Below are 26969 nucleotides of genomic sequence, written 5' to 3'. Positions count from 1 at the left end.
GGCCCAACCAGCCTCAGCTGCTTTATCAGTGACAGTCCCTCCATCATAAGAACAGAAATGGGGATGTTTGCTGATGACTGCACAATCTTCAGCATCATTCATGACTCCTCAGATACTGAAGCAGTCAATGTCCATATGCAACAGGAAAATGGACAACACACAGGCTTGGGCTGATAAGTGGCAAACAACATGTGTGACACACAAGTGCCAGGCAACAACCATGTCCAACAAGATAGAATCTAACCACCTCCCCATGACATTTAATGGCATTACCGCCGCTGAATCCCCCACTATCAACATCCTGGGGGTTACCAATGACCAGAAACTGAACTGGACCAGCCATATACCGTCGGACGTAACCCACTTCCTGGCTCCCCAAAATCTGATCACCATCTACAAGGCACAAGTCAGGAGTGCGATGGGCTCTCCTCTTGTCTGAATGAGTGCAGCTCCAACAACACGCAAGAAGCTCAACACTTTCCAGATCAAAGCAGCCCCATTCATTTACACACCATCCACCACCTTAAACATTCATTCCCTCCAACAGGACATACAGTGGCAACAGCATGTACCATCCACAAGATGGAAGATCTTTAGAACTGCAGAAACTCATCAAGTCTCCTTCGACAGCACCTTCCAGACCCATGACCAAGGATAAGGGTAACAGACACATGGTTTCCTCTCCAAACTACACACCATCCTGACTTGGAACCACATAGCCATTCCTTCACTGTCACTTGGTCAAACACCTGGTGCTACCTTCCTAACAGCACTGTTGGTTTACCTGTATCAAATGGACTTCAGCAGGTCAAGAAGGCAGCTCACCATCTCCTTCCCAAGGGCAGTTAGGGATGGACAATAAATGCTGGCCTAGCCAGCGACACCCACAGTCCATGAACAAATAATTTAAAAAGGAGCAAGAACAGGCGTGCAATTAGTGCCATTTCTTTGAGTCCACTGAAAAAGTTTGTATGGCCCTTCATGTTAGGGGAATGTTTTTCTGGATCATTAGAACTTCTTTGATCCTTTCTCCCATCACCTTTTGTTTAAAAACAGCTTTGATCTCACAATCTTTGAAATATTTCTCTTTTATTTTACATGCTCCTTCATCTTTCCGTTTGGCTTTCTTCCCCCTCCCACTAAAGCTCACAGTGCAACATCAGTATTCTCAATATTCACATGTTTCTAATGGGATTTTGTGTCAGCGCCTTGGAAGCCATGGTGAGCAAGAAGGGGCAATTTGCTATTGCAAAGTTCACATTAGAATATAAATCAGGGGTTAAATCACAAGCCACAACTTGTGAACCCACAGAGCACTTTTGAACATACAGTGCGACTCAATAGGCTGCTGGCTGGCTACCACCCGATTTACGGCCCTGCCGTTTTTGTAAGTCCTGCCTGAGTTTTTTGAGGGTGTCCTGAAAAGAGTCTAATCATAGGGTGGTTGAGTTATGAGGAAGCATTGGCTGCTCAAAAGTGGCCACGAACAGCTTCATGGGAGAGAACCAGAGAGCATTGGGAGTGGATTCCTGCCAGTCTGACGTAGGGCAGTGTGACCCATGCGATCAGCACCATTTTGGCATGGCCTCTCCAGCTTCCGAACCTAGCTTCTCACTGCTGACCCTCTGACTTGCAGCCTCTGTCTGGATAAGGGAGGAAAACTGTTTAATGCAGAACAAAAGAATGTAATACTGTGTTGGAACACAGTCACTGATTCAAATTTGTTGCTCAGTGGGTGGTTCCAATTTCTCGCCTTCACACTCCCATACCCCAAGTACAATCAGTCCTTTTTTAAAGACCTCTGGACTGATTTTCCACATTGGAAGAACAAGGCTGTCAGAGTCAATTAAGCAGTGAGCATGTGCTGGCTCTGATGTGTCTCAGTGAAGCAGATTTGTTCTGTCTACCTCTAGCAATGATTAACCCTGATAACTGCAAGTTTTCTCTTACTTGAGGGATATTACTATTGTAATAGTTTATACGGTTTTCCTCACAAAAGTGTGGGCAAGAATAGTAATAAAAACATGTCTGCAAAGGTTGTCCGTGTCTTGTGGCTCTTGAATGTCTGAAGCGTATCATTTAAAAAAATAAATTTAGAGTACCCAATTAATTTTTTCCAATTAAGGGCAAATTTAGCGTGGCCAATCCACCTACCCTGCACATCTTTTTGGATTGTGGGGGTGAGACCCATGCAGACACAGGGAGAATATGCAAACTCCACAGGACAGTGACTTGGGACCGGGATCGAACACAGTGCTGCCGTCTGAAGATTATTTCATGCGGGACTAAGGTTCAAAAAGTTTGGCCACCCCGCTATGAATAAAAGCTAAATATAACAAAACTATTACCATCGGATTGGGTGTGATTTTTAATGGTAAGGTCTACTGCTCCTTTGAGATTATTCTTGTCCTATTTGTCTTTGCGGTTTAAAACATTTTTACGCACTGCAAAACAAATATTTTAGAAAAGAATGGTAATGATAAAATCAAGGACATGCACTCATCATTCTTACCGAGAAGTAGTTTTTGGATGTTGCTCTCTGGATCATCCAGATGAACCAAAAGCCCACGGTACAGGAATTCAAGGTGGTTCTTCATCAGCGATTGGTCATTAAGAATCCCAGCACATTGGAACCAAACACTTAAAGCTTTGGCAGCTGCTATGCGCACTTCGTCCGAACCATCATCCAGGCGTTTTAGAAGTTCTAATTTAAAGAAAAAGGAAACTCTTACTAGTGTTGCCACAGTATCTGCGCGAATATTTAAAAACTCGCCAAATTGAACATTTCAAAAAAATCAGCAGCAAGATCCAAGGATCTGATGCTAAGATCAACCAAAAAAGCATGCCCAAAAGAAAAATTCTTTGGATTCAATAAATGTCAGAAAGTACTTTCATCTACATTTCAAATTAACTTCTCCTTCTCCACAAGTAATTCTCGTGGCCAAAGAAATTTCAAACACCAAGAGACAAACCTTTCAAAGTGCAGGCTTAACAGAATATCTGCAAATACGGGCGTTAAGGAAAGCTACAGAAGAAGAAAACACCTATGGCAATGGTACCACTGCATCTCAAAAATAAATTATCCTGGTATATACGTTACCTGGATACAATTTATTAAGCTCATCAGGATTCAAGTGATTCCCACAAACTTTTAAAATAGAACTGACAATCCGACAAGCCAGCAATCGAGTCATTTTTGAATCTTCATCCAATGCTGCAATCACTTTTGGCATCAAGTCCTCATATACTCCAAGAGCCTATGGAAATGACAAGAAACATGAAACTGCTGCCAGTCTAACTTCTCATGCAACCGTCAAAACTACAAGTGAAACAACCTGCAATGATTTATAACATCAAAGGTTGTAGGCCCATGTGAATGGAATTCTGTGACGTGGTATATTCTCCCATTATACGGTTTGCCTCACAAAAGCTTTGGCAAGAATAGTAATAAAAATATGTCAGCAAAGGTGGTTCGTGTCTTTGCAGTGCGTAAAAATGTTTTAAACCGCAAAGACAAATAGGACAAGAATAATCTCAAAAGAGCAGTAGACCTTAGCATTAAAAGTCACACCCAATCCGATGGTAATAGTTTTGTCACATTTAGCATTTATTTATAGCGGGATGGGCAAACTTTTTGAACCTTAGTGCCGCATGAAATAATCTTCAGACGGCAGCAACGGTGTTCGATCCTGGCCCCGAGTCACTGTCACGTGGAGTTTGCATATTCTCCCATACAATGTTGCTAACTGACCCATGCCAACCACACTAAAACTCAACAAAGTTTCCAAATTTAAGTTTTTCCTGCTGCGTCCCCTACACAACTCGACCTACCTTTTTTCAAAGAAAAAACATTTAGCAACTCTGTAGACTTGTAGAAATTTGTGGCAATCTGCACCATCTTTTCTAAGAGCTTATTTTCTTTCCTTTGTAACAATTTCTGGAATGAGAGTTTTCCTATAAGGAGAGATGGAGTAGAATGGGCTTGTATTCTCTGGTTTTCAAAAAGAATGAGGGGTGATCCCATTGAAACACACAAGATTCTGAGGGTGTTTGACAAGTTAGATACGGAGAGGTTGTTTCCCCTTTCTGGATAGTCGAGAGTCAGGGGGCATAGTCTCAGGATAATGGAACAGCCATATTGGGCTGAAATGAGCAGAACTTTCCTTATTCAAAAGAGCATGGAACCTTTGCAATTCTCTACCCTGAAGTGCTGTAAGTGCTCAGCTGTTGACTACATTCGAGATGAAGATCCATAGAGTTTTCATAGAGAATTCAAGTACAGGGGCAGGGATGTCTTGCTGCAATTATACAAGGCCTTGGTGAGGCTACACAGAATAGTGCGTGCAGTTTTGGTCTCCTTATCTGAGGAAGGAAGGTTTTGCTATAGATGGAGTGCAGCACAGGTTTACCAGACTGGGATAGCAGGGCTGACATACGAGGAGAGATTGAGTCTGTTAGGATTATATTCACTGGAATTCAGAAGAATGAGAGGGGATCTCATAGAAACCTATAAAATTCTAAAAGGACTAGACAGGGTTGATGCAGGAAGGATGTTCCCGATGGTGGAGGAGTCCAGAACCAGGGATCATAGCCTGAGGCTACGGGGTAGACCATTTAGGACTGAGATGAGGAGAAATTTCTTAACCCAGCGAGTGGTGAGGAATTTGATACCGCAGAAAGTAGTTGAGGCCAAAACATTGTATGTTTTCAAGAAGGAGTAAGATATAGCTCTTGGCGCAAAAGGGCTCAAAGGATATGGGGGGGGGGGGGAAAGGCGGGAACAGGCTATTGAGTTCGATGGTCAACCAAGATCATAATGAATGGCGGAGCAGGCTCGAAGAGTCGAATGGCCTCCTCCTGCTCCTATTTTCTATGTTTCAATCTTAAGGGGATCATGAAGATAGCACAGGAAAGTGGAATTGAGGTTGAGGTTCAGCCATGATCTTATTGAATGGCAGTGCAGGCTCAAGGGGTTGTACTGCCCACTCCTATTTCTTATTTAAAATTCCTGATTTGTTCAACGTCCCCCCCTGTCCAGGCTGAGTCCAAATGCAATCATGCATTATTTGTTGCAGCCTTGCTGTACTGAAATATGTAACATTGGAAAGGGAAGTGCAGCACTTTAACTTAACATCACACCACTGCAGAACTCTAACTTCCCTTCAGATGGAAGCCAAATTCTGAAATCCTGGTTCATTGACCCTTCCTCCTCGGTCAGATATGAACAAATACAGCAGCAGCAGTGTTAGGAAGTTATGATCAATATAAATTGAAGCAGAGATTTCATTAGAGTTGTTCAAAATCATGAATAGTCTTGATAGTGTCTCCTTGCTTACTCTTTCCAGTAACACAAGGTCATGACCAGAGTACTCAGATTTAAGTTGATTAGCAAAAAGAACCAAATAGGATATTAGGAAAATAAAATTACCCAGCAAATTGTAATGGTCTGAATGCACTGCCTGAAAAGGTAGAGGAAGAAAATTAAACTTAAATTCAATTTATAAGAGGTCACTGGTCAAGGATTTGGAAGAGAAAAACTTGCTACGCTATGGAAAAGAGCAGAGGGGTGGGACTGACATCTTAGAGCTGGAACAGGGCAGTGGGCTTATAGGTATAAATGCTTAAAGTGGGGCTCAGCAATTGCAATTCATCAAATATATCTAATCTCAGTCAGGCTAATATAGGAAGAGAAGGGCCAGTAAAGCACGCAAGATAGCAAATGGCTAAATTCAGCATTGGAATTCAAAATGATACTGACACAGGTTAAAAGTTGTAAAAGTCAACTTTAGGCCTTGTTTCAGGATGCTTGTCGCCAATGTGATCAATAGAAAAAATGGTCTTCCAAGTGTAATAGTGGAGGCAAAAATCCTGTAACTAATTTTCGGAAAGAACTAGATGTAAAAGAGAAACACCCAGGTTCTTTCAGCTGGATCTGTTCAGATGGCTTGAATGGCCTTCCTCATTCATAACTATCTTGTACGTCATTAGCTACATATTGTCGCAAAGTACTTTGAAACATGCTACTGAAGAGTCTGCATACCAGGATAACAATCAATTGCAAGAGCTATAATTGACATTTGCTTACGATGCTATCGTTATTGCTTTGCACATTAGGATACTGATGTACTTTTAAATCGGGTGATGCATTGAAGGACATTTAATTGCTGCTTTATTCTCTTGTATGTCACTATTAAGGCAAGTATACACCATCTGTGTTGGTCAGTAAGATTTTCTTCTACTTGGGTTTCCATTGCTTAGGGCTGATGAGCCAATTGTTTGGCGACATGAAAGCAACAAGCAGAAACATCGGAAGCTGTTCCTCCAGGTTGTAAAACTGCACATTTGTTTGAAAGCAAGGGTTTTCTTTTTCAGGATATACATGCAGCAAAAAAATAGTCTGTGAATGATATTCAATCCACACTTCCATCAGATGTTGAACTAGTAATCAAAGGGCTTTCATGTAATGTCATTTCTTCAACATTGAACCCTGAATTTACACCAGGAATTTAACCAATTTCTACTGAAGTGGTTTGAATGTCTGAAACTGGACCACATCAAAATGCACTCTACACTGGGAACTTTTGCCTAATGCCACATGGTTTGATCCACATTCCAAGATGATTATTTAGGTGCAGCTCAGTAAAGCACCAGCTGTCCAACCTAGAAACAAGGATGGCAGCAACGAGGTGCCGTTTTAGATGGGCATTTACATTGAAATGTTTGTTTAGGAACATAAAAGATGAAATGAAAATCGCTTATTGTCACAAGTAGGCTTCAAATGAAGCTACTGTGAAAAGCCCCTAGTCGCCACATTCCGGCGCCTGTTCGGGGAGGCTGGTACGGGAATTTTATGTGTCACAATCTGAGTGTTCAGATATTATAGCACCCAACTCCTGACACTGCCTGCTGTCTTGACCCTTGACCTTGGGAATTCCCATTTTCCCTGGGGAAAGGGCTATCGCCATTTTTATATTACCCAGGAACTTCCAGAGGTTTTGTGATGGGATGAAACTGGACCTTCTTTCAGTAGGCATGGACAATCTGTGGGAATTGAACTTAGGTGCAATGTTGGGGAGTGAAATATGACACCGCGGCTTGCCCCTGGACTGCTCGATGAATGGAGGATCTGTGGGGATCCTTAAGATAGGCGAAAGAGAGGAAAAGTAGGATTTATTTGTGTATGTTCACATTTACTTGGGACATTCTCACAACTGATCCTTACCCCCTTGATGACCCGAGGCTTGAGGGAGAATTCCTGTTCCTGTCCATTTTGCTAGCACAGGCTCTGTTGCAGAGATGCCCTTGGAACAATCCAGAAAAGGAACTCCCAATGTGCCTGAGTTTGCACAAGGTGCAGTACATTTTGAGTGGACAAACAAATCTTCCCACACAGGCTTGTAACATCAATGTTTTTGCACGAGGAGCAAAATGTTCCAGCACTTTGCAGGTCAATGGGGCTAGAGCAGGGGAATGGGACTGACTGGATTACCCTACAGTGAGCCAGCATAGAATTCACAGTGCAGAAGGAGGCCATTCAGCCCATTGAGTTTGCACCAGCCCTTGGAAAGAGCACCCTACTTAAACCCACGCCTCCACCCCATCCCCGCAATCACGTATTCCAGTAAACCCACCCAACCTTTTTTGGACACCAAGGGCAATTTATCATGGCCAATCCACCTAACCTGCACAACTTTGGACTGTGGGAGGAAACCAGAGCACCCGGAGGAAACCCACGCAGACACGGGGAGAAAGTGCAAACTTCACACTGACAGTGACCCAGCAGGGAATCGAACCTGGGAGCCTGGAACTGCGAAGCAACTGTGCTAACCACTGTACTACCATGCTGCCCACACGCATGGATTCGATGGGCCAATTAGCCTCCTGCTGTATGAGAGTTGGTTCGGGGTAAAGGTAAATGAAAGAGTTCAACTCTGGGGTTTTGTAATTAAGTTATTTTAATGCCAAAGTTCAAAGCTTTCATGAGTCCAGTATTTTAATGAATTCACTGAACACCAGATGCAGTTTTATTACTAGCTACTGAAATAATTACATGCTTATATGCAAAGAGGTGATGGGGAGTATAAAACATGTTTTCCATTCAGCTGTTAAGGGTTTGAAGAGACTGAAACTGAAAGAGATCATGCCTGATAGAGACTGCAGCAAGGTCATTGCCCAGAAATCAGACTGAGCTCAATCTTGGTCACAAATCAGTTAGAAAAGAGGGCAGCACGGTAGCCTTGTGGATAGCACAATTGTTTCACAGCTCCAGGGTCCCAGGTTCGATTCCGGCTTGGGTCACTGTCTGTGCGGCGTCTGCACATCCTCCCCGTGTGTGCGTGGGTTTCCTCCGGGTGCTCCGGTTTCCTCCCACAGTCCAAGGATGTGCAGGTTAGGTGGATTGGCCATGATAAATTGCCCTTAGTGTCCAAAATTGCCCTTAGTGTTGGGTGGGGTTATGGGGATAGGGTGGCGGTGTTGTCTTTGGGTAGGGTGCTCTTTCCAAGAGCCGGTGCAGACTCGATGGGCCGAATGGCCTCCTTCTGCACTGTAAATTCTATGAAAAGGTCTTCCTCTTGAGCCAAATGCATTTGAATTCAACTATTCTGGCTGTGCACAAAAACTAAAAAGACACAAGCTGTTAGAGGAGAGGAGAGGAAAAGAGCCAGAAAGACAAAAAAAGCATTAGGCAAAGAAAAGACAATTATGTTTTCAAGAAGCAGCGAGATATAGCACTTGGGGCGAAGACTTGATCAGCCATGATCTGTTTTTGATGTAAATTTAGAGTACCCAATTATTTTTTTTTCCAATTAAGGGGCAATTTAGAGTGGCCAATTCACTTACCCTGCATATCTTTTTGGGTTGTGGGGGAGAGACCCACGCAGACACGGGAGAATGTGCAAACCCCACACGGACAGTGACCCAGCGCTGGGATCGAATCTGGGTCCTCGGCACCATGAGGCAGTAGTGCTAACCACTGCACCACCGTGTCGCCCACAGCCATGATCATAATGAATAGTGACTCGAAGGACCGAATAGGCTCCTCCTGCTCCTATTTTCTATGTTTCTAATTTAAGCACATGCGGTAGATAATGAACGAGACAGTCATTAAAGAATGAAGAAATGTATGGAGGAAGATTTGACAGACAAGCTTCACTGGAATCAATATCTGCTCCTTTCTACATGGACTTCATGGCTTAAAGCCTGAGTAAGGCTCAATTAATGTTAGCACATTTGAAATTAACGTAAGGCTAACTTTGTGAGGTGCCTTGTCTACGGCTTTGCCTGACGAGATTATTTAATATTTGTCTGGTTTTGAAATGGCTTGTTTTTGAATCTTTGACCTTCTGGGATTTACCTGTTCCAGTGTAATCATCTTGCTATGCAGAAGAGCCCACAGACAGGATACAGCAGTCGTGCGGATTGCAGCTGCTGTCCTCCCAGCATGCCACAGCAGATTAGGCACCAAAATATCTCTTACAAGCATCTCCAGGTAGCTACTGAAATGCCTAAAGCAAAACATAAGACACTGCAGTCAGCAATGGAAAACAGAGGCAGGATTAATAACTGGTATATGTGGAATTTTTTAATTTTAAAAGAGATGTGGGTGGGAAGTCAGTGCATTTCCGACCAAATAACATGGCAGGCGAGGTTTAGTAGGGCAGGAAGAATGTTTTTTTTTCTTCAGCTGACTGGTTTTGCTCATTAAGAGAGAGATTAATCTTACCAAACAATCCGACTTTTAAAGATGCAAAATTAATCAAATGATGGCTTGCAATTTTGTGGGTGCAGCATTTTCCCATGTAATTAATTTTTTTTCTTTTAAATCACACCACAGGTTGAGAGCAGCTTGCATAAAAAAAAACAGCAGGCCAGCAAGGGAGTCCTCCTCTGAATGATTCCCACTTTGGCATTCAAGCTTACAAAGAACCTGACTTAGAAAAGATGACTGCAGAGAATAATCACTAAAAAGACTGACATGTATCATCTCGTAGAGACTATTTCTTGCACTTCACAAGCTCCAGTAAGATTACCCATTGACTACTATGATGGAAATTTATCTTCGTTGATTTTTTTTTAAGCATAATCTTTCAGGGATTATATATTCCATTATTATTCAGAGACTTTCTCATAATTATCAACACCAAAGCAAGCCTCACAGCCCACAGGATTTTAAACTGAAGGGTTCCTCTTCCTTCTCCTCAATGTACGCCCCTTCACTTCTTCTGAAGCCAGCTACTTTGTCATGGAGAACAATTCCTCTCGAACCAATAATCATGTAATAACTTGCTAAGTGCGCCCAAATTTACAAATGGATTATGATATAAACATTGTTTAATTTCAGTGATTGGATCACACACAAAACAATTAAAGAACAAACAAAGAACAAAGAAATGTACAGCACAGGAACAGGCCCTTCGGCCCTCCAAGCCTGTGCCGACCATGCTGCCCGTCTAAACTACAATCTTCTACACTTCCTGGGTCCGTATCCCTCTATTCCCATCCTATTCATGTATTTGTCAAGATGCCCCTTAAATGTCACTATCGTCCCTGCTTCCACCACCTCCTCCGGTAGCGAGTTCCAGGCACCCACTACCCTCTGCGTAAAAAACTTGCCTCGTACATCTACTCTAAACCTTGCCCCTCTCACCTTAAACCTATGCCCCCTAGTAATTGACCCCTCTACCCTGGGGAAAAGCCTCTGACTATCCACTCGGTCTATGCCCCTCATAATTTTGTAGACCTCTATCAGGTCTCCCCTCAACCTCCTTCGTTCCAGTGAGAACAAACCGAGTTTATTCAACCGCTCCTCATAGCTAATGCCCTCCATACCAGGCAACATTCTGGTAAATCTCTTCTGCACCCTCTCTAAAGCCTCCACATCCTTCTGGTAGTGTGGCGACCAGAATTGAACACTATACTCCAAGTGTGGCCTAACTAAGATTCTATACAGCTGCAACATGACTTGCCAATTCTTATACTCAATGCCCCGGCCAATGAAGGCAAGCATGCCGTATGCCTTCTTGACTACCTTCTCCACCTGTGTTGCCCCTTTCAATGACCTGTGGACCTGTACTCCTAGATCTCTTTGACTTTCAATACTCTTGAGGGTTCTACCAATCTAAAGCACGATAGATTTACTTTCACATTGTCTCTAATTAGCTCCACTACTAAGGTGGACGAGGCAATGCTTTGGGCTTTGTTATTCAGTAAAAAAAACTCTCAAAAAATCTAATCGACATGTTTCAATAGAACATGGTATACAGATATGTTGGCCGAAGGAAATACTGATTCTTTTTTGGTGAGGATGCGAATCCAGATCCGAATTCTAGATTTAAAAAAAAGGACCCATTAACATTGGGAGATGATGCAAATTAACATGAGGGTTGTTTTATTTAAAATGCTGTTGATTAAAATGTTGCTTGTTGCCTCAGCTGTCGTGATTAAATTTGTCATGTCTGTCAAAATGTGAGCAGGGTTTTCAGAGCAGGTTGTTGAATGTGGATTGGCCTGAAGCCTCTTCAGGGAAATGGAAGCTCAATAAAATAATTTTCTTTTCAGCTTCGCAGTTGCAAAACATCATCCAGACAAGGAAAAGCCTCAAGGAGGATCTGCGCAATTGTAATAATGTTGAGTTAATACAACATGCGCTCAACTGAGCATCTGCTTCACTTGTTAACTTACTGTCCCTTAAGTTATTTATAGATGCATTCAAGAGTCCAGAGCTTTTCATCTGTACAGCAGAATATACGAGCCTCTGATGGTTATATTTGGAACATTATTCCAGCCATGTAAAAATCGTGGACCTTTCCTCACACTCAAGAGAAGACGTATGGACACATTATTCCTCATGGATGCGAAGTTAATGTTATTTAACCACTCCTGTATCTATTCCTGTGTTGATCTAAACTTTTTAAACGGAGAACTCCGAGAACATTTTGGCTGGAAACCCGATTACGGGTTATATGATTAAGTACAGACAGAAATCATTAAGTGCTGCTCCCTGAGCTGCTGGGAATACTGACTCATCAGACGAAGGAAAGTAAATAGTCATGGCTGGAATTAGTGTATGGTAGCGTTTTCTTTTAGTGGTTTGTAGAGAGCAATTTTGTAGAACCTTTCTTCTGGAGATACAATGGGTCAGGTCCACAACCTAAGAGATTCTGTATGGTCAGTGCGAGGAATTAACTTGTGTTATGGGCCAGGGTTTAGAGAACCCCAAAGTGTATCATGGAGTTCACCTGACCCATAACTGTGAATAGATTGTGGTTATGGGGAACACAAGGGCCCACTTTACAGGTGTGATGCAACAGAGAACTAAAGTACTTTTAAATTAAAACAATGTTTATTTATGAAACCAATTAACACTTTATAAACCCACAGTAAACATCTTAACAACTATCAACACCAGTCATCCCCACAGATACAATATTCTATAAGTAACCCTTTATTTTTCCTTGCAACATGCATAAGACAAAAGACCCTTTTAACAGAGATCAGATTCAAATTCTCTACTGAGAGCAATTATCACTTTGAAATCACCCAAATGATCTGGAGACAGTCTTTAGATTTCAGAGAGGTCCTTATACAGCTGCTTGCTTTTCCTGCAGCTATCCAGCACTCAAAACAAAACTAAAAACACCCTGTAGCCGACAGCCCAAAGCAAAGGTAAAAGCAGACAGCCCAGCTCCACCCACACTCTGACATCACTGATAAATATCCATTTCTTAAAGGTACATCCACTACAGCTATTTTATAAACACCCATTTCTTAAAGGTACTCTCACATTCTGACACACGAAGAGACAAATGGCTTCCTTTTTATTTCACACTTAGGTTATTTGCATTTAATATAGCTGTTGGCCTTCGTGCAATCGGTCTATTCTAAAGAAATGTTATCAAGTCATATAAGTATTGTTTTAGTCACAACTGGGACGTAAATAATTTATAAAAAATTTTGGAAACTCACAGCAGTTCAGGCAGCATATGTGGAGATTTATAAAAGAGTTAACATTTTAGATCGCTGACCTTTCATTATTTTTCTAATGAAAGATTGTCAACCTGAAACCATAAGGGCACAATTTTCCGTGCGTCCCCCGAGGTGTGTTTTGCGGCGGCAGTGGAGGCAGACCATCATTTGCTGGCAGCGGGATAACCTGGTCCCACCGCAGTCAACAGGTTTTCCCACTGTTCGCACCCTCCGCCATTGGGGAACCTGTGACGGGGAGGGTGGTGTTGGCTTCGGTGCAACCGGAAGATCCTGCGGGCGGGAACGGATGGAGAATTTTGGCTCAAATCTTTTTATCCACATAGATGCTGTCTGACCTGCTGAGGGTTATTTTCAATTCTCAGCTTTTAATTTTAGATTTCCAGCATCTGCAGAATTTTGCATTTGTCAAATAATTTACAGTTTAAATGTCCCATTATTTCTCAATTTTCATCCATAAGGTTAGCACAACAATGAACACCACCAAAAACAAAAGACTGGAAGTTTGCAGGCAGAATTCAATATTAAAAAAAGATCGCATCAAGATCCAGGAGGTCACTTCCGGGTGCGGCTATGCAGAGCTAGGTCGCACATTCGGCAGCTCCTGCTTGGAACGGACTTTTGGGCTCTTTTACAGGGCCCCCACGGCATTTGTTTGACATTTCCCGGTGTGGGAAGAAGGCGGCAATATTCCCCCGACAGTGTCCCCCAGGAAGGGTATGTCTCTTGGTTGCCAGACACACGCAGAAACAGTGAAGGATTTGGCTGCAACTACAGGATAAACAGGGCCTCTTCCAGCATGCAGGCGGGGGAAGGGCAAGCTTAAAGCTGCAAGCTGACCTGAGGGCCTGTATCAAAGGTGAATTCTAGCAGCAGAGGGAACAACTGTGAAAAGACCTCATCAAGGCCACTGAAGGGACTTCCGGTTGCGGTGATGCCTAGCTAGCCGCACGCTTCGGCGGCTCCAGCTCCGACGGACCTTCGGGCTCTTTTAAGAGCCCCAACGGGGAATTTTTCGACGACGCAACCCGGTGTGGGGCGTGTGAGAAGGGAGTCCCCCCCAAACGAAGGAGGAAAAAACCGGCGGCGGCGGCTGCAGCGCGAGGAATCGTCGACCAAAGGGTCAGAAAGAGAGAAGTACAAGATGGCGGCGGAGAAAGCGCAGGCGACATGGGGGCCTGAGCATGAAATTGTGAGACGGTGCGTGGAGCTGCTGAAGAGGGAGGTGCTGACCCCGTTGCTACAGGCAATTGAGGGGCTCAAGGAGACATTAAAGACCCAGGAGACAGAGCTCCGTGTGGTGGAGCAGAAGGTGACAGATATTGAGGACGAGATCCTGGGCCTGGCGGTTAAGACACAGACGCACGAGGCACTTCATAAAAAGTGTACTGAAAGGATCGAAGCCCTAGAAAATGGAGCGCGAAGGAAGAACCTTCGGATACTGGGTCTCCCTGAGGGTGTGGAAGGAGTGGACTGTGGAGCGTACGCAAGTACGATGCTGAGCTCACTGATGGGTGCTGAGGCCCCTACGGGCCCCTTGGAGGTGGAGTGGGCAAATCGGATTCCGGCGAGAAGACCAAAAGCGGGAGAACCACCCAGGGCGATAATCGTGCGATTTTCCCGCCTTAAGGATAGAGAAGAGGTCCTGAGATGGGCTAAAAAGGTGCGGAGTAGCAGATGGGAGAATGCAGTGGTACGGGTATACCAGGATTGGAGTGCGGAGGTGGCGAGAAGGAGGGCGAGCTTCAACCGAGCCAAAGAGGTGTTGCATAAAAGGAAGGTGAAGTTCGGGATGCTGCAGCCGGCAAGACTATGGGTCACGTATCAGGAGAGACACCATTATTTCGAGACGGCGGAGGAAGCATGGACCTTCATCAAAGAAGAGAAATTGGATCGGAACTGAGGGACTGATGCTGCAGGAAATGTTATTGTTAATGTTACGGTGGAAGTTAATTGAGAAGTAAACAGGGAAGGGGGGAGACATTGGGGAAATGTGGGCGCCGGTGAGGGGGGAAAGACGGGACATAGTTGGAGAATGGGGAAGGGGAGGGGGAGGGGAAAGGGAGCTGCGCCATAAGAGGCGGGTCAGGTAAAGGGATGTTCCCGCACCAGAAAGAATAAGGCGGGAAGACAGGCGCAAGGCGGATGGGAGTTCCCCACATGGGGGGGGTCGAGGAGTGAGCAAGAGTAGCCGGGGTCAGTTGAAGTTAGCTGACTTACGGAAGTAATATGGGGGGAGCAATCAAGCTAGAAAGAGATCTAGCGGGGAGGGGAGGAGGGAGGGAGAAGGGGGGGGGGGGGACAACTGGGTTGCTGCTGCGGAAATCCAAAAGGAAATGGCTAAAGAGTGGGTGGGCGGGGATGGTGTGCGACGCTGGGGGAGCGAGCGGGAGCGCGGAGGCGGGATATGGGACTGGCCTAGAGAAGGTAATGGCTAGTCGACACGGGAGGGGGGCAGGTAGCCCCCTAGTGAGGCTGATCACGTGGAACGTGAGAGGCCTGAACGGACCGATAAAAAGGGCCCGAGTGCTCGCGCATTTGAAAGGACTAAGGGCAGACGTGGTTATGCTCCAAGAGACGCACCTAAAGGTGGCGGACCAAGTTAGGCTAAGGAAAGGATGGGTGGGACAGGTGTTCCACTCAGGACTGGACGCAAAGAATAGAGGGGTGGCCATTTTGGTGGGGAAACAGGTCGCATTTGAAGCAAAGAACATCGTAGCAGATAGCGGAGGTAGATATGTAATGGTGAGTGGCAGGCTGGAGGGAATGGAGGTCGTGTTGGTTAACGTGTATGCCCCAAACTGGGACGATGCGGGATTTATGAGACGGATGCTGGGGCGTATACCGGACCTGGAGGTAGGAAACTTGATTTTAGGAGGGGACTTTAATACGGTGCTGGACCCGGGGCTAGATAGATCCAGCTCAAGGACCGGAAGAAGGCCGGCAGCGGCCAAGGTACTTAAGGGGTTTATGGACCAAATGGGGGGAGTGGATCCATGGCGATTTCTTAGACCTAGGGCTAGGGAGTATTCCTTCTTCTCCCATGTCCATAAAGTGTACTCCCGGATAGATTTTTTTGTTTTGGGAAGGTCGTTGATCTCTAGGGTGGAAGAAGCTGAGTACGCAGCCATAGCGGTTTCGGATCATGCCCCACATTGGGTGGACCTGGAATTAGGAGAGGAAAGGGAGCAGAGAACACTCTGGCGATTAGATGTGGGACTGATGGCGGATGAGGGAGTGTGTGCAAGAGTGCGGGGGTGTATTGAGAGATACCTGGAGGTCAATGACGACGGCGAGGTCCCGGTGGGAGTGGTATGGGAAGCACTAAAAGCGGTGGTCAGAGGAGAGCTGATCTCCATTGGGGCCCACAAAAGGAAAACAGAGGCCAAGGAAAGGGAAAGATTACTGGGGGAGATTTTAAGGGTGGATAGGGAATTTGCAGAGACCCCGGAGGAGGAATTGTACAGGGAGAGGAGACGACTCCAGACGGAATTTGACCTTCTGACCACCAGAAAGGCGGAGGTACTGTGGAGGAAGGCACAGGGGAGGAGGTATGAATATGGGGAAAAGGCGAGTCGCCTGTTGGCTCATCAATTGCGAAAGAGGGCAGCAGCGAGGGAAATAGGAGGAATTAGAGACGAAAGGGGAGACACGGTGCGAAGGGCAGGAAAGATAAATGAGGTGTTCAAGACCTTCTATGAGGAACTGTATAGGTCTCAACCCCCAGAGGGGGAGGAGGGGATGCGGCAGTTCCTGGACCAATTGAGGTTCCCGAAAGTGGAGGAGCGGGGGGTGGTAGGCCTGGGGGCACCGATTGGGGTGGACGAGGTTATTAAGGGACTGGGAAGCATGCAAGCAGGGAAGGCCCCAGGACCAGACGGGTTCCCGGTGGAGTATTACAGAAAATATGTGGACTTGTTGGCCCCGTTGATGGTGAGGACGTTCAATGAGGCCAGGAAAGGGGGGACTCTACCCCCGACGATGTCGGAGGCGACGATATCGTTAATTTTGAAGAGGGATAAAGATCCGTTGCAGTGCGGGTCCTATAGACCCATTTCATTGTTGAACGTGGACGCCAAATTGTTGGCAAAGGTACTGGCATCGAGGATAGAGGACTGTGTCCCGGGGGTGGTGCACGAAGACCAGACAGGGTTCGTAAAAGGGAGACAACTGAATGTTAACGTGCGACGACTATTAGGGGTGATAATGATGCCCCCAGTGGAGGGGGAGGCAGAGATAGTGGCGGCAATGGACGCAGAGAAGGCATTTGATAGGGTGGAGTGGGAGTATTTATGGGAAGTGTTAAGGAGGTTTGGGTTTGGGAACGGGTTTATTAGCTGGGTTAGACTTCTTTATGGGGCTCCAACGGCAAGCGTAGTTACAGGTCGACATAGATCGGAGTATTTCCGACTATATAGGGGAACAAGACAGGGATGCCCGCTGTCTCCATTGTTGTTCGCGTTGGCAATTGAACCTCTGGCCATGGCGTTGAGAGACTCCAGGAAATGGAGAGGGGTGATTAGAGGGGGAGAAGAACACCGAGTCTCGTTATATGCGGATGACCTATTGTTATACGTGTCGGACCCAGCGGGGGGAATGATAGAGGTTATGCGAATTTTGAGGGGGTTCGGGGATTTCTCGGGGTATAGGCTAAACATGGGGAAGAGTGAATTATTTGTGATACATCCAGGGGACCAGAGTAGAGAGATAGAAGGCTTGCCTCTAAGGAAAGTGGAAAGAAACTTCCGATACCTGGGGATTCAGATCGCTAGGAGCTGGGGAACCTTGCACAGACTTAATCTGACACGGTTGGTAGAACAAATGGAGGAGGACTTCAAGAGGTGGGACATGCAGCCTCTATCGCTGGCGGGCAGGGTGCAAGCAATTAAGATGATGGTCCTCCCGAGGTTCTTATTTGTATTTCAATGTCTCCCTATCCTAATCACTAAGACCTTTTTTAATAAAATAGACAGGAGCATCACGAGCTTCGTGTGGGCAGGGAAAGTTCCGAGAGTAAGGAGGGGGTTCCTTCAGCGTAGTAGGGACAGAGGAGGATTGGCACTACCGAACTTGGGCGATTACTATTGGGCCGCCAATGTGGCAATGATACGTAAATGGATGATGGAGGGTGAGGGAGCGGCGTGGGAAAGACTGGAGAGAAAGTCCTGTAAAGGGACGAGTTTAGAGGCGCTGGTGACGGCGCCGCTACCGATCTCACCTAAAAAGTTTACCACGAACCCGGTGGTGGCGGCAACATTAAATATCTGGGGACAGTGGAGGCGACAGAGAGGGGTGCGGGGAGCCCTGGTGGGGTCCCCAATCAGGAACAACCATAGGTTCGCCCCAGGAAGAATGGATGGAGGATTTCAGAGCTGGTTCCAGTTGGGAATTAGGAGGGTGGGAGATTTATTTATAGATGGGACTTTTGCGAGCTTGGGAGCATTGGAGGAAAAGTATAAGTTGCCCCGGGGAAATTTCTTGAGATATATGCAGGTGAGGGCATTTACTAGACAACAGGTGAGGGAATTTCCATTGCTCCCGACACAGGGGATACAGGACAGGGTGCTTTCAGGGGTGTGGGTCGGAGAGGGCAAGGTGTCAGAGATTTACCGAGAGATGAGGGAAGAGGGGGAGGAGTCGGTGGGCGAACTAAAAGGAAAGTGGGAAGAAGAACTAGGGGAGGAGATAGAGGAGGGTATGTGGGCTGATGCCCTAAGCAGGGTAAATTCCTCTTCCTCATGCGCCAGGCTTAGCCTGATTCAATTTAAGGTGCTACATAGAGCACACATAACGGGAGCAAGATTGAGCAGGTTCTTTGGAGTGGAGGACAAATGTGGGAGGTGTGGCGGGAGCCCGGCAAACCACGCACATATGTTTTGGGCATGCCCGGCACTGGAAGGGTATTGGAAGGGAGTGACGGGAGTGATTTCGCGGGTGGTGAAGGCCCGGGTCAAACCAGGCTGGGGGTTAGCTCTATTTGGAGTTGCGGAAGAGCCGGGAGTGCAGGAGGCGAAAGAGGCCGACGTTGTGGCCTTTGCGTCCCTAGTAGCCCGGCGCAGGATCCTACTCATGTGGAAGGAGGCGAAACCCCCCGGACTGGAGGCCTGGGTAAATGATATGGCGGGGTTCATTAAACTGGAGCAGATAAAGTTTGCCCTGAGAGGATCGGCTCAAGGGTTCACCAGGCGGTGGCAGCCATTTCTCGACTACCTAGGGGAACGTTAGAGGGAAGACAGATGACCAGCAGCAGCAACCCAGGGGGGGGGGGGGGGGGGTTTAGTTTAGGTCAAAGATAAAGGGGTTTTGTTACTTGTGTATTGTTTAAAATTTCTGTATTGTTATTGTTGCGTTTGCTTTGTAAGAGGGGAAAAATTGTTGTTTGGGGAAAAAAATTTCAATAAAACATTTATAAAAAAAAAAAAAAAAAAAAGATCCAGGAGGTTGTTTTGCCGAGAAGAAGCTGAGGCAGTGAAACAACTGAGTGTGCAAGAAGTCCACTTAGAGGATGAGGCACTAGAATGGTGGTAGGGGTGGGTGTAGATTAATTACAACCCACTAAAGGATAAAATAAGTGATAAGAATTAGAGGAATGCAGAAATCGGAGGGCTGTAAGGTTGGAGGAGATTACAGATATAGGGTGGATCAAGGCCATGGAGTGATTTGAAAATAATGATGAGAAATATAAAATGAAGTAATTGTTTGAAAGGAAGCCACTGTAGGTTCAGTGAGCACAGGGGTGATAGGTGAATGGGACTTGGTGTGAGTTAGGAAGTGGGCAGAGTTTGGATGGTCGCAAGTTTGCAGAAGGTAAAATGTGGGAGGCCAGCCAGGAGTGCATTGAAATAGTCAAGTCTAGTGATAGCGAAGGCAGGAATGAGGATTTCAACAGATGAGATGAGATGGGAAAAGTCACAGAAATTGAAATAAGCAGCCTATGTGATGGTGCGAATAGGGTCCGAAGCTCATCTCAAAGTCAAATGAGACACCAAGATTGTGAAGAGACTGATTTAATCTCAGACTATTGCTAGGGAAGGAAATGGAGTAGGTAACTAGGGATCAGAATTTGGAGTGGGGACAAAAAAATGGATTCAGTCTTCCCCCAATTTAATTTGAGGAAATTTCTGCTCAACACTGGATGTCAGACAAACAATCTGGTAATTTATCGAAAGTGGCGGAATCAAGAGAAATGGTGGTGAGATAGAGCTGGGTGTGGTAGTGTACAAGGAAAACTAATGCTGTGCTTTGGATGATGTCACCACGGGTCAGCATGTCGATGAGAAACAGGAGGAACAACACGAGAGATAACAGGAAGAGAAACAATTGCAAGTAATTTGTTTGTCTATGATTAGATAGATAAGAATGGAACCAGGCAAGCGCAGTGCCATCCAGCTGCATGACCGTGGTGAGGATTGGAGGAAGATGGTGCCGTAAAATGTATCAAAGCCTGCAGTCAGGTCAAGAAGGTTGAGGGGGGGAAAGTTTACCTTTGTCACAATCACACAGAACGACAGTAATGACTTTGCTAAGAGCTGTTCTGGTATTGCAGCAAGGGTGGCAGCCTGATTGCAGAGGTTCAAGCATGGAGTTCTGGGAAAGGTGGGGGAACTGATGTTGGAGTGACAACACGTTCAAGGACTCTGGTGAAGAAACTGGACAAGAAGCAAAAGGGCCAGCTTACATGGACCATAACCCTTTTGAACAAAACTAGGGTGTTTTTGCCAAACTGACATTAAAATCCTGCACTCTGATTTATCAATAGGTAACTTCCGCTGCTGTATAATAATAAACAATGGTATTTGCAATAGTAGAACAGTTTTTCTTTTGATAGCTGCCAGGAGGCAGCACTCAAGGTGTGTTGTTGTTTTTGGAGTTGGGTCCCTCCATTCAGGTAAAATAAAGCTTGAAAATCACTGGCTTCAGAAGATTTTCTGGCAGTCTGCTGCCTTCAACAAGACAGGCGTGGTGCAGAAAGTCAGGTTTGGGCAGTTCAAAACTTCGTTGTTGACTTAGCCTGCTTTACCTTAAATTTAAATTTTCCCAATTAAAAAAAAAATTCAATGTGCCATTCAAGGCCGAGTCTTTGATGTGCAGTTGGAAGACTGTGGAGCAAATGGCTGAATTTGTCAGCTGCCCTGAATGATTTCTTTGTTTGGGTAGTTCCCAACTCTTCCTGGATGGTAGATAACAGATGAATCCTCCTCTATTGGAAAGGTGTACAGCTTTTACATAAAAGTGCACCCATGATAAAGGGGGAGGCAGAACATTTCTAGCCAAAGGCAACAGAAAAGGCACAGCGCAGTTGGTGCAACTTAAATCCAATGGAAAACATCTAAAATTCCAGGTAATGTGCTTTAAACTAGAACAGAAGGTGTGCATGCAAGTGAAAAATATTAAGTACTGCACAAAGAGAGTTTCCTTACGTTAGAGAACAAATATTAACAAGAGATTTTAAAAATGAAGGATTCTACAAAACGACACAAATGTACCCAAATCTTGCTAACAAATAATATCAGGCAATTTTTACAAAATAATGCAGAACTGCAACTACCTCCCCAAGATAATATAAAACAGGCACAAGGTCGGCAACAAAAAGCAAAACATTGAGAAAGGTAAATAAAATGAACTGACTGAATGGCTTGGCATTTAAGGTTGTTGAACCAGAATGGAGAGATAGGGGTGCTCATAAGGTATTTTTGGTATTTGTCTCTCATTCCCGAGCTCACTTTGTCCCACAATTTATTTATTTTTCTCTGCACCATTCCCCGCGTATTTTGAGTGAAGCAAGACAGACACCATAAACATGGAGAATGAGGATGTCAGCAATACCGTGCCACATGCCAATTCGTATTTCGATACACCTCATCAATAAAGTGCACACTTGCGTCAGCAAAATTGGCTCAGAACACTAAACTAGAATCTTCCATTAGTGAATGGTACAGTAGGAACCTGCATGTTAACTTCAAAAAGCTTGGCTTTTGGGGCAACTGAGAAATTAAAATGCTTCCGTCTGTGTTATGGTGCATAGAGTCCAGAAGATGGCACTCCCTTATTACAATTGTTAAAATGACCTTAGCTACCAAAGCTACAGCTCATTCCAGTTCCATCCAAAATAGCTCGTAATTAACAGTAATTTCTTACAACATAATTAAATACATCTCCTGTGATTGATGTTAGATTACCCAGAGAAGGAAATGTTGATTTTAATCCGGTGAATTATGCAACCTGAACTGACTAATGCAATTCTACAAGGTGGTCTGCATGCAATGACCCATTTCCAGTTTTGTCTTTGTGTTTGCATTATTCAGAGAGACTGTTGATAGGTAAAATGTCCACATCAAAGCACCATGTTCATGTGGCTTTATACAGTTTTTCCAACGGATTTGCAAAAGGAAGAAAAACCAAAATGCTTTTTATTTAAGGGGGGGGGGGGGGGCGCGCGGGAGGGAAAGAAGAGAGAGAAAGAAAACAAAATGAGAGAGAAAACAGAACAAGTGGGTGGGCCACTCAGAAATCATATGATGAGCACTTGGGAGTCTGGCAGTCTGCATGGCCAAGAAATATCCAGCACCATTAGCGTTCATTTGAGACAAAGAATTCGAGAGTGTGGCCCTTAGCCATGACAGAGAAATTGTGCACCTGTCATCTGAATCATAAGTCTGTAAAATTCCGCAGAAAAGTTGAAAACATCCTGCAGTGAAGAAGTCTAATCCATCCCAGGATATGGCTAGTCTCAGTAATGATTTTCCGAATCATTGCAAATAAAGCACTTGGAAACTTCCTGTCCCTCGTGTCAACCAAAGCTGGCAGGCACAATGAAATTAAGCTATACATAAAATCAATGAGGAAAGGGCAAGCTATTCAAAGTGAAATAGTACCTCATAGGCTTCAGCTTTTCCTTTGCATTTCAATAATTATCTCCACACTGTCACACACCAATTAACTGAAAGCTTAAAACATTTGAAATGCCCATTTCCAGCATGCAAGGTTGCTTTCTTTTCAAGAAATGAAACTATTCGCTTAATGGCACATCATCACCTTTCAAGAAAGTAGCATTATGGAGCTCCCTAAATGACCGAAATCTCTGGTGGGTTGCATGCAATCCTGAAGCAAGGATTTGATACAGGAGAACAAGGGTCTTCAGGTCACCCACAGTCGCAAAATGTGAAAGCATTTTACTCCTCTTTCACGTTGCTTTTTCCAATTAATAAGGAAACATGGTGTCATCAAATGACAAATGAGTGTCTCCTACATTATAGAGGGGCACAGCTAACAAGGACTCATCAGACAATTACATTTTCTTTTAACCTTAAAATGTAAAATATCAGAAGGTGTTAACAATGATAATTTCTTACTCAAGAGAAATCTGCTATCTTGAACTTAAACCGCCTGCAGTGCACCTACCCTTGAGAGTCCAGAGTTTCATTGGCATTGAGCAATAATTTTGACAACATGGTGAAGACTTTTAAACGCATCTCAGGATCTCTGTTGGGCTGAAGGCAGGTTTTCAAGACTGGAAAAACTTCATGAAGTGATTCCCCAAGTACAGGACCTACAAAACAGAGTGCAGACAACCTCAGGAAGTGATTGCACTGGAATGTCACTGATAAAACAAAAAGCCTAGATAAACACATTGTGCATAATGGTTACATTGAATTGAACTTTTAGAAAACTAAAATGAATTTTGTCCAGTTAGTTTTACATATATTGCAGTTAGTTAATTGACAACATTGAGTTACAGAAACCATCACAAAAAGAACTTCATTTTACTTAATTCATCATTTGCTCAACAATGTAAAATATCTTTTCTGTACCAAATGACCACAGATTTCATTCTGAGTGGGTTTGGAGGTATCCGATTCCATTTAGGAGCACGGCTAAGCTCAACAAAGTAAACTCACATCTGTGATAAAGCTGTCAGTTCTCAAAGATCCTATCAGTTGCTCACCTTACACAATGGCTGTGAATTCTGGATTGCTCTGACCAAACTACAAACCTACAATATAAACAGTGCCAATTTGACAATTTTGTTACTTTGAAATAAAAACTTCCACTTACACATAAACAGGTTAAAAAGTGCCTCCAAAGAAACTGAATATGAATTCAGATAGAGGTAAGCAGTTTCATTTAAACCCCTATTAGGCTCCTGCCCTGCAGCAATACAATGCATAGATCATGCACAAAACTTGTCTGGAACATGCCCTAGTTTTGTAATAATACACTATGTAAAGTTATGGAAACTATCGTATCTGAATCTGTAATAAAACAAGTGCAACATTATCTGCGTTGTCTGACTATTTGACAACAGGAATATTTTAGATGGATTTTGGACCATGAAACATCTTTGAACATGTTTTGATGGTGGTGGAGCCATACAAATAGCTAATTAAATTAACAATATCAAATGTTCTTCATCAACTGCACATTGTCATATTCTCAGGTATTGTGTTACTGCATATTAAATACTGCAGATTAGTCTGTGCCACAATGAGAAAAGCTCTCAAATGTAAGATTTTGAAAATACCAATTTCAGGGTACATGTTATAGATTGTTATTATTATGCATCTCCTTATTTAAATCAATTGCTGGTGTCATCAGTAAGTGCGGTGACATCATTGGTTGTTGTTACCTGTGTATATTCGTATTTAACTGTCGCTAGTTCGAATTCTATTCTGTGACTGTTATTTTGAGGTTTGTCTAGCTGCTCCCGCTTTGAGTCCATACTGTATTTCAATTTTGTTATTTTTATATATTAAAGAAGATTAACTTACACCACATCTTTTCAGCAACCTTTTGTGGTCAAGTTGCCACATCTTTTTGGTGATGAGAATTACCAAAATTAGAGTTTAAGCACATTCAACACAAAGTTGGGTCAACAGCACCATGGTTATGTTTGGATCTATCAATGAGTTCTTGGAAGAGAACAAAAACTGGACCTAATATGCGGAAAGGTTGAAACACCTTTTCTTGGCCAATGGGATAGCAGACGAGGTTAGAAAGTGTCATAGCTTATTATAGAATTTACAGTGCAGAAGGAGACCATTCAGCCCATCGAGTCTGCACCGGCCCCTGGAAAGAGCATCCCATTTAAGCCCCACACCTCCACCCTATCCCCGTAACCCCACCTAACCTTTTTGGACACTGGGCAATTTAGCATGGCTAATCCACCTAACCTGCACAACTTTGGACCGTGGAAGGAAACCGGAACACCCGGAGGAAACCCACGCAGACACGCGGAGAACATGCAGACTCTGCACAGACAATGGCCCAAGCCAGGAATCGAACCTGGAACTCTGGAGCTGTGATAACCACTGTGCCGCCCACCAAATTCTCCTAAGTGTGTGTGTGGGGCGAAGACTTAAAAGCTAGTAAGAAATTTAACTACACCACGGAAACCAGGGGACATTTCATTTGCGGATTTAGTTACACTCATTCAGAGTCACCACATCCTAAGCCCTCAGTTACTGGACAGAAAGCTTAGACCAGGCACAGGAGCACCATCACAACATGTTTAATATGAGTGACGGGCGTGCAGAGCCTATTTATGCTACAGCGGAGGTCGATGGACAGAAAATTAAGATGGAGGTGGACACAGGAGACTTTGCATTGTTAATCAGTGAGGAGACCTTGAGGAAGATTTGGAGCTCTAAGCAGCCATCAGCCCTTATTCAGGCAGGAATCAACTTTCGGACATACACCAGTGAGAATATACCATTGCTTGGAGCATTACAGGTAGACATTGCATATAACAGCTAAGAAGCAAGAGCAAAGCTCCTGGTAGTTAAATGGCATGGGCCCAGTCTACTAGGTTGATTGGTTCAGGAGCGAGATGAAGCACACAAAAGAGACAGAGGACGTCATTCAGAAATATCTTGAGGTTTTCAAAGACGAAATGGGTACCTTGCGGGATACCACAGTTAAATAGTTTGTAGATCCTCAGGCTACTCCTCGCCTTTTCAACCCGAGGACAGTGCCCCATGCCATCAAAGGCAAGGTGGAGGAGGAGTTGGAGCGACTGCAAAAGCTAGGAATCATTGAGCCCATTCAGTTTTCACATTGGGCAGCTCCAATTGTTCCTGTTCTTAAAAGTGATGGTACTGTGCGCATATGTGGGGATTACAGACTTACCATTAATCAGGTTGCCGAGTGTAGAAGATCGGTTTCCAACCCTTGCAGGAGACAAGACATTTTCAAAACTGGACATGAACCAGGCCTATCAATAACTCTTGCTAGAGGAAGATTTGAAGCAGTACGTGACCATCAACACGCATACGGGGTTGTTCATGTATAATTGTTTGGTTTTTGGCATATCCTCCAGTCTGGCTATCTTCCAAAGGATGATGGACAACCAATTACAAGGCATTCCTTATGTTGTAGTCTATTTAGATGACATTGTAATTTTGTGTAAGACTGAGGAAAAGCACCTTAGGCGGGAGTCCGTCTGAAGCAGAGCAAGTGCATTCTTCAGGCACTGCACAAGGCTGATCAATTGTGGAAGGGAAAGGTACAAGCAATTAACAAAGCTCTGGAGCCCAGGAATGTGGCTGAACTCAGGTCATTTGTAGGTTTGATAAACTATTATAGAAAGCTTTTGCCAGACCTGTCTACAGTGTTGGCTACCTACTTATGCACAAATAAATGAAATGGAAGTGGGAGTCTGCGCAGAAGAAGGCTTTCAAGGAGGTGAAAGTGCTGCTGTAATCAAAAAAATCTGCTTGTCCATTTTGATTCAGACAGGGAACTTATTCTGTTGCAAGATGCCTCGCCCTAGATTGTGGGGGCGATACATTCCCATGTAATGGAGAAACGGTCCGGAAAACCCATTGTTTTTGCATCCAGAACGCTGACAAAGGTTGAAAAGGGGCATTCACAGTTGGACAAAAAGATTTACCTATCATTTTGCAAGAAAAAGATTCTATCAATACCTCTATGGTTGTTCGTTCGTTCACCATATGTATCGACCACAAGCTGTTGATAAGCATCTGCAG

The 26969-nt window shown here is 44.4% G+C and overlaps 1 protein-coding gene across 1 annotated transcript in view; it reads right to left on the bottom strand.

Annotated features, from left to right (window-relative positions):
• dnaaf5 (dynein axonemal assembly factor 5) overlaps window positions 1–26969 on the bottom strand; it is a 157704-nt gene that overhangs the window by 11541 nt on the left and 119194 nt on the right. The window contains exons 9-12 of the mRNA XM_072481565.1: window positions 23386–23533; window positions 9356–9506; window positions 3101–3257; window positions 2513–2704 (exon numbers count right to left, since the gene is read on the bottom strand). Of these exons, the coding sequence (XP_072337666.1) occupies window positions 2513–2704; window positions 3101–3257; window positions 9356–9506; window positions 23386–23533 (648 nt within the window). The remainder of the gene's footprint in view (window positions 1–2512; window positions 2705–3100; window positions 3258–9355; window positions 9507–23385; window positions 23534–26969) is intronic.

This window comes from Scyliorhinus torazame, chromosome 17 (genome assembly GCF_047496885.1).
Source record: "Scyliorhinus torazame isolate Kashiwa2021f chromosome 17, sScyTor2.1, whole genome shotgun sequence".
Classification (NCBI taxonomy): Eukaryota; Metazoa; Chordata; class Chondrichthyes; order Carcharhiniformes; family Scyliorhinidae; genus Scyliorhinus; species Scyliorhinus torazame.
Note: the sequence above shows the minus strand (reverse complement) of the source record. Positions and strands in the feature narration are given on the sequence as shown.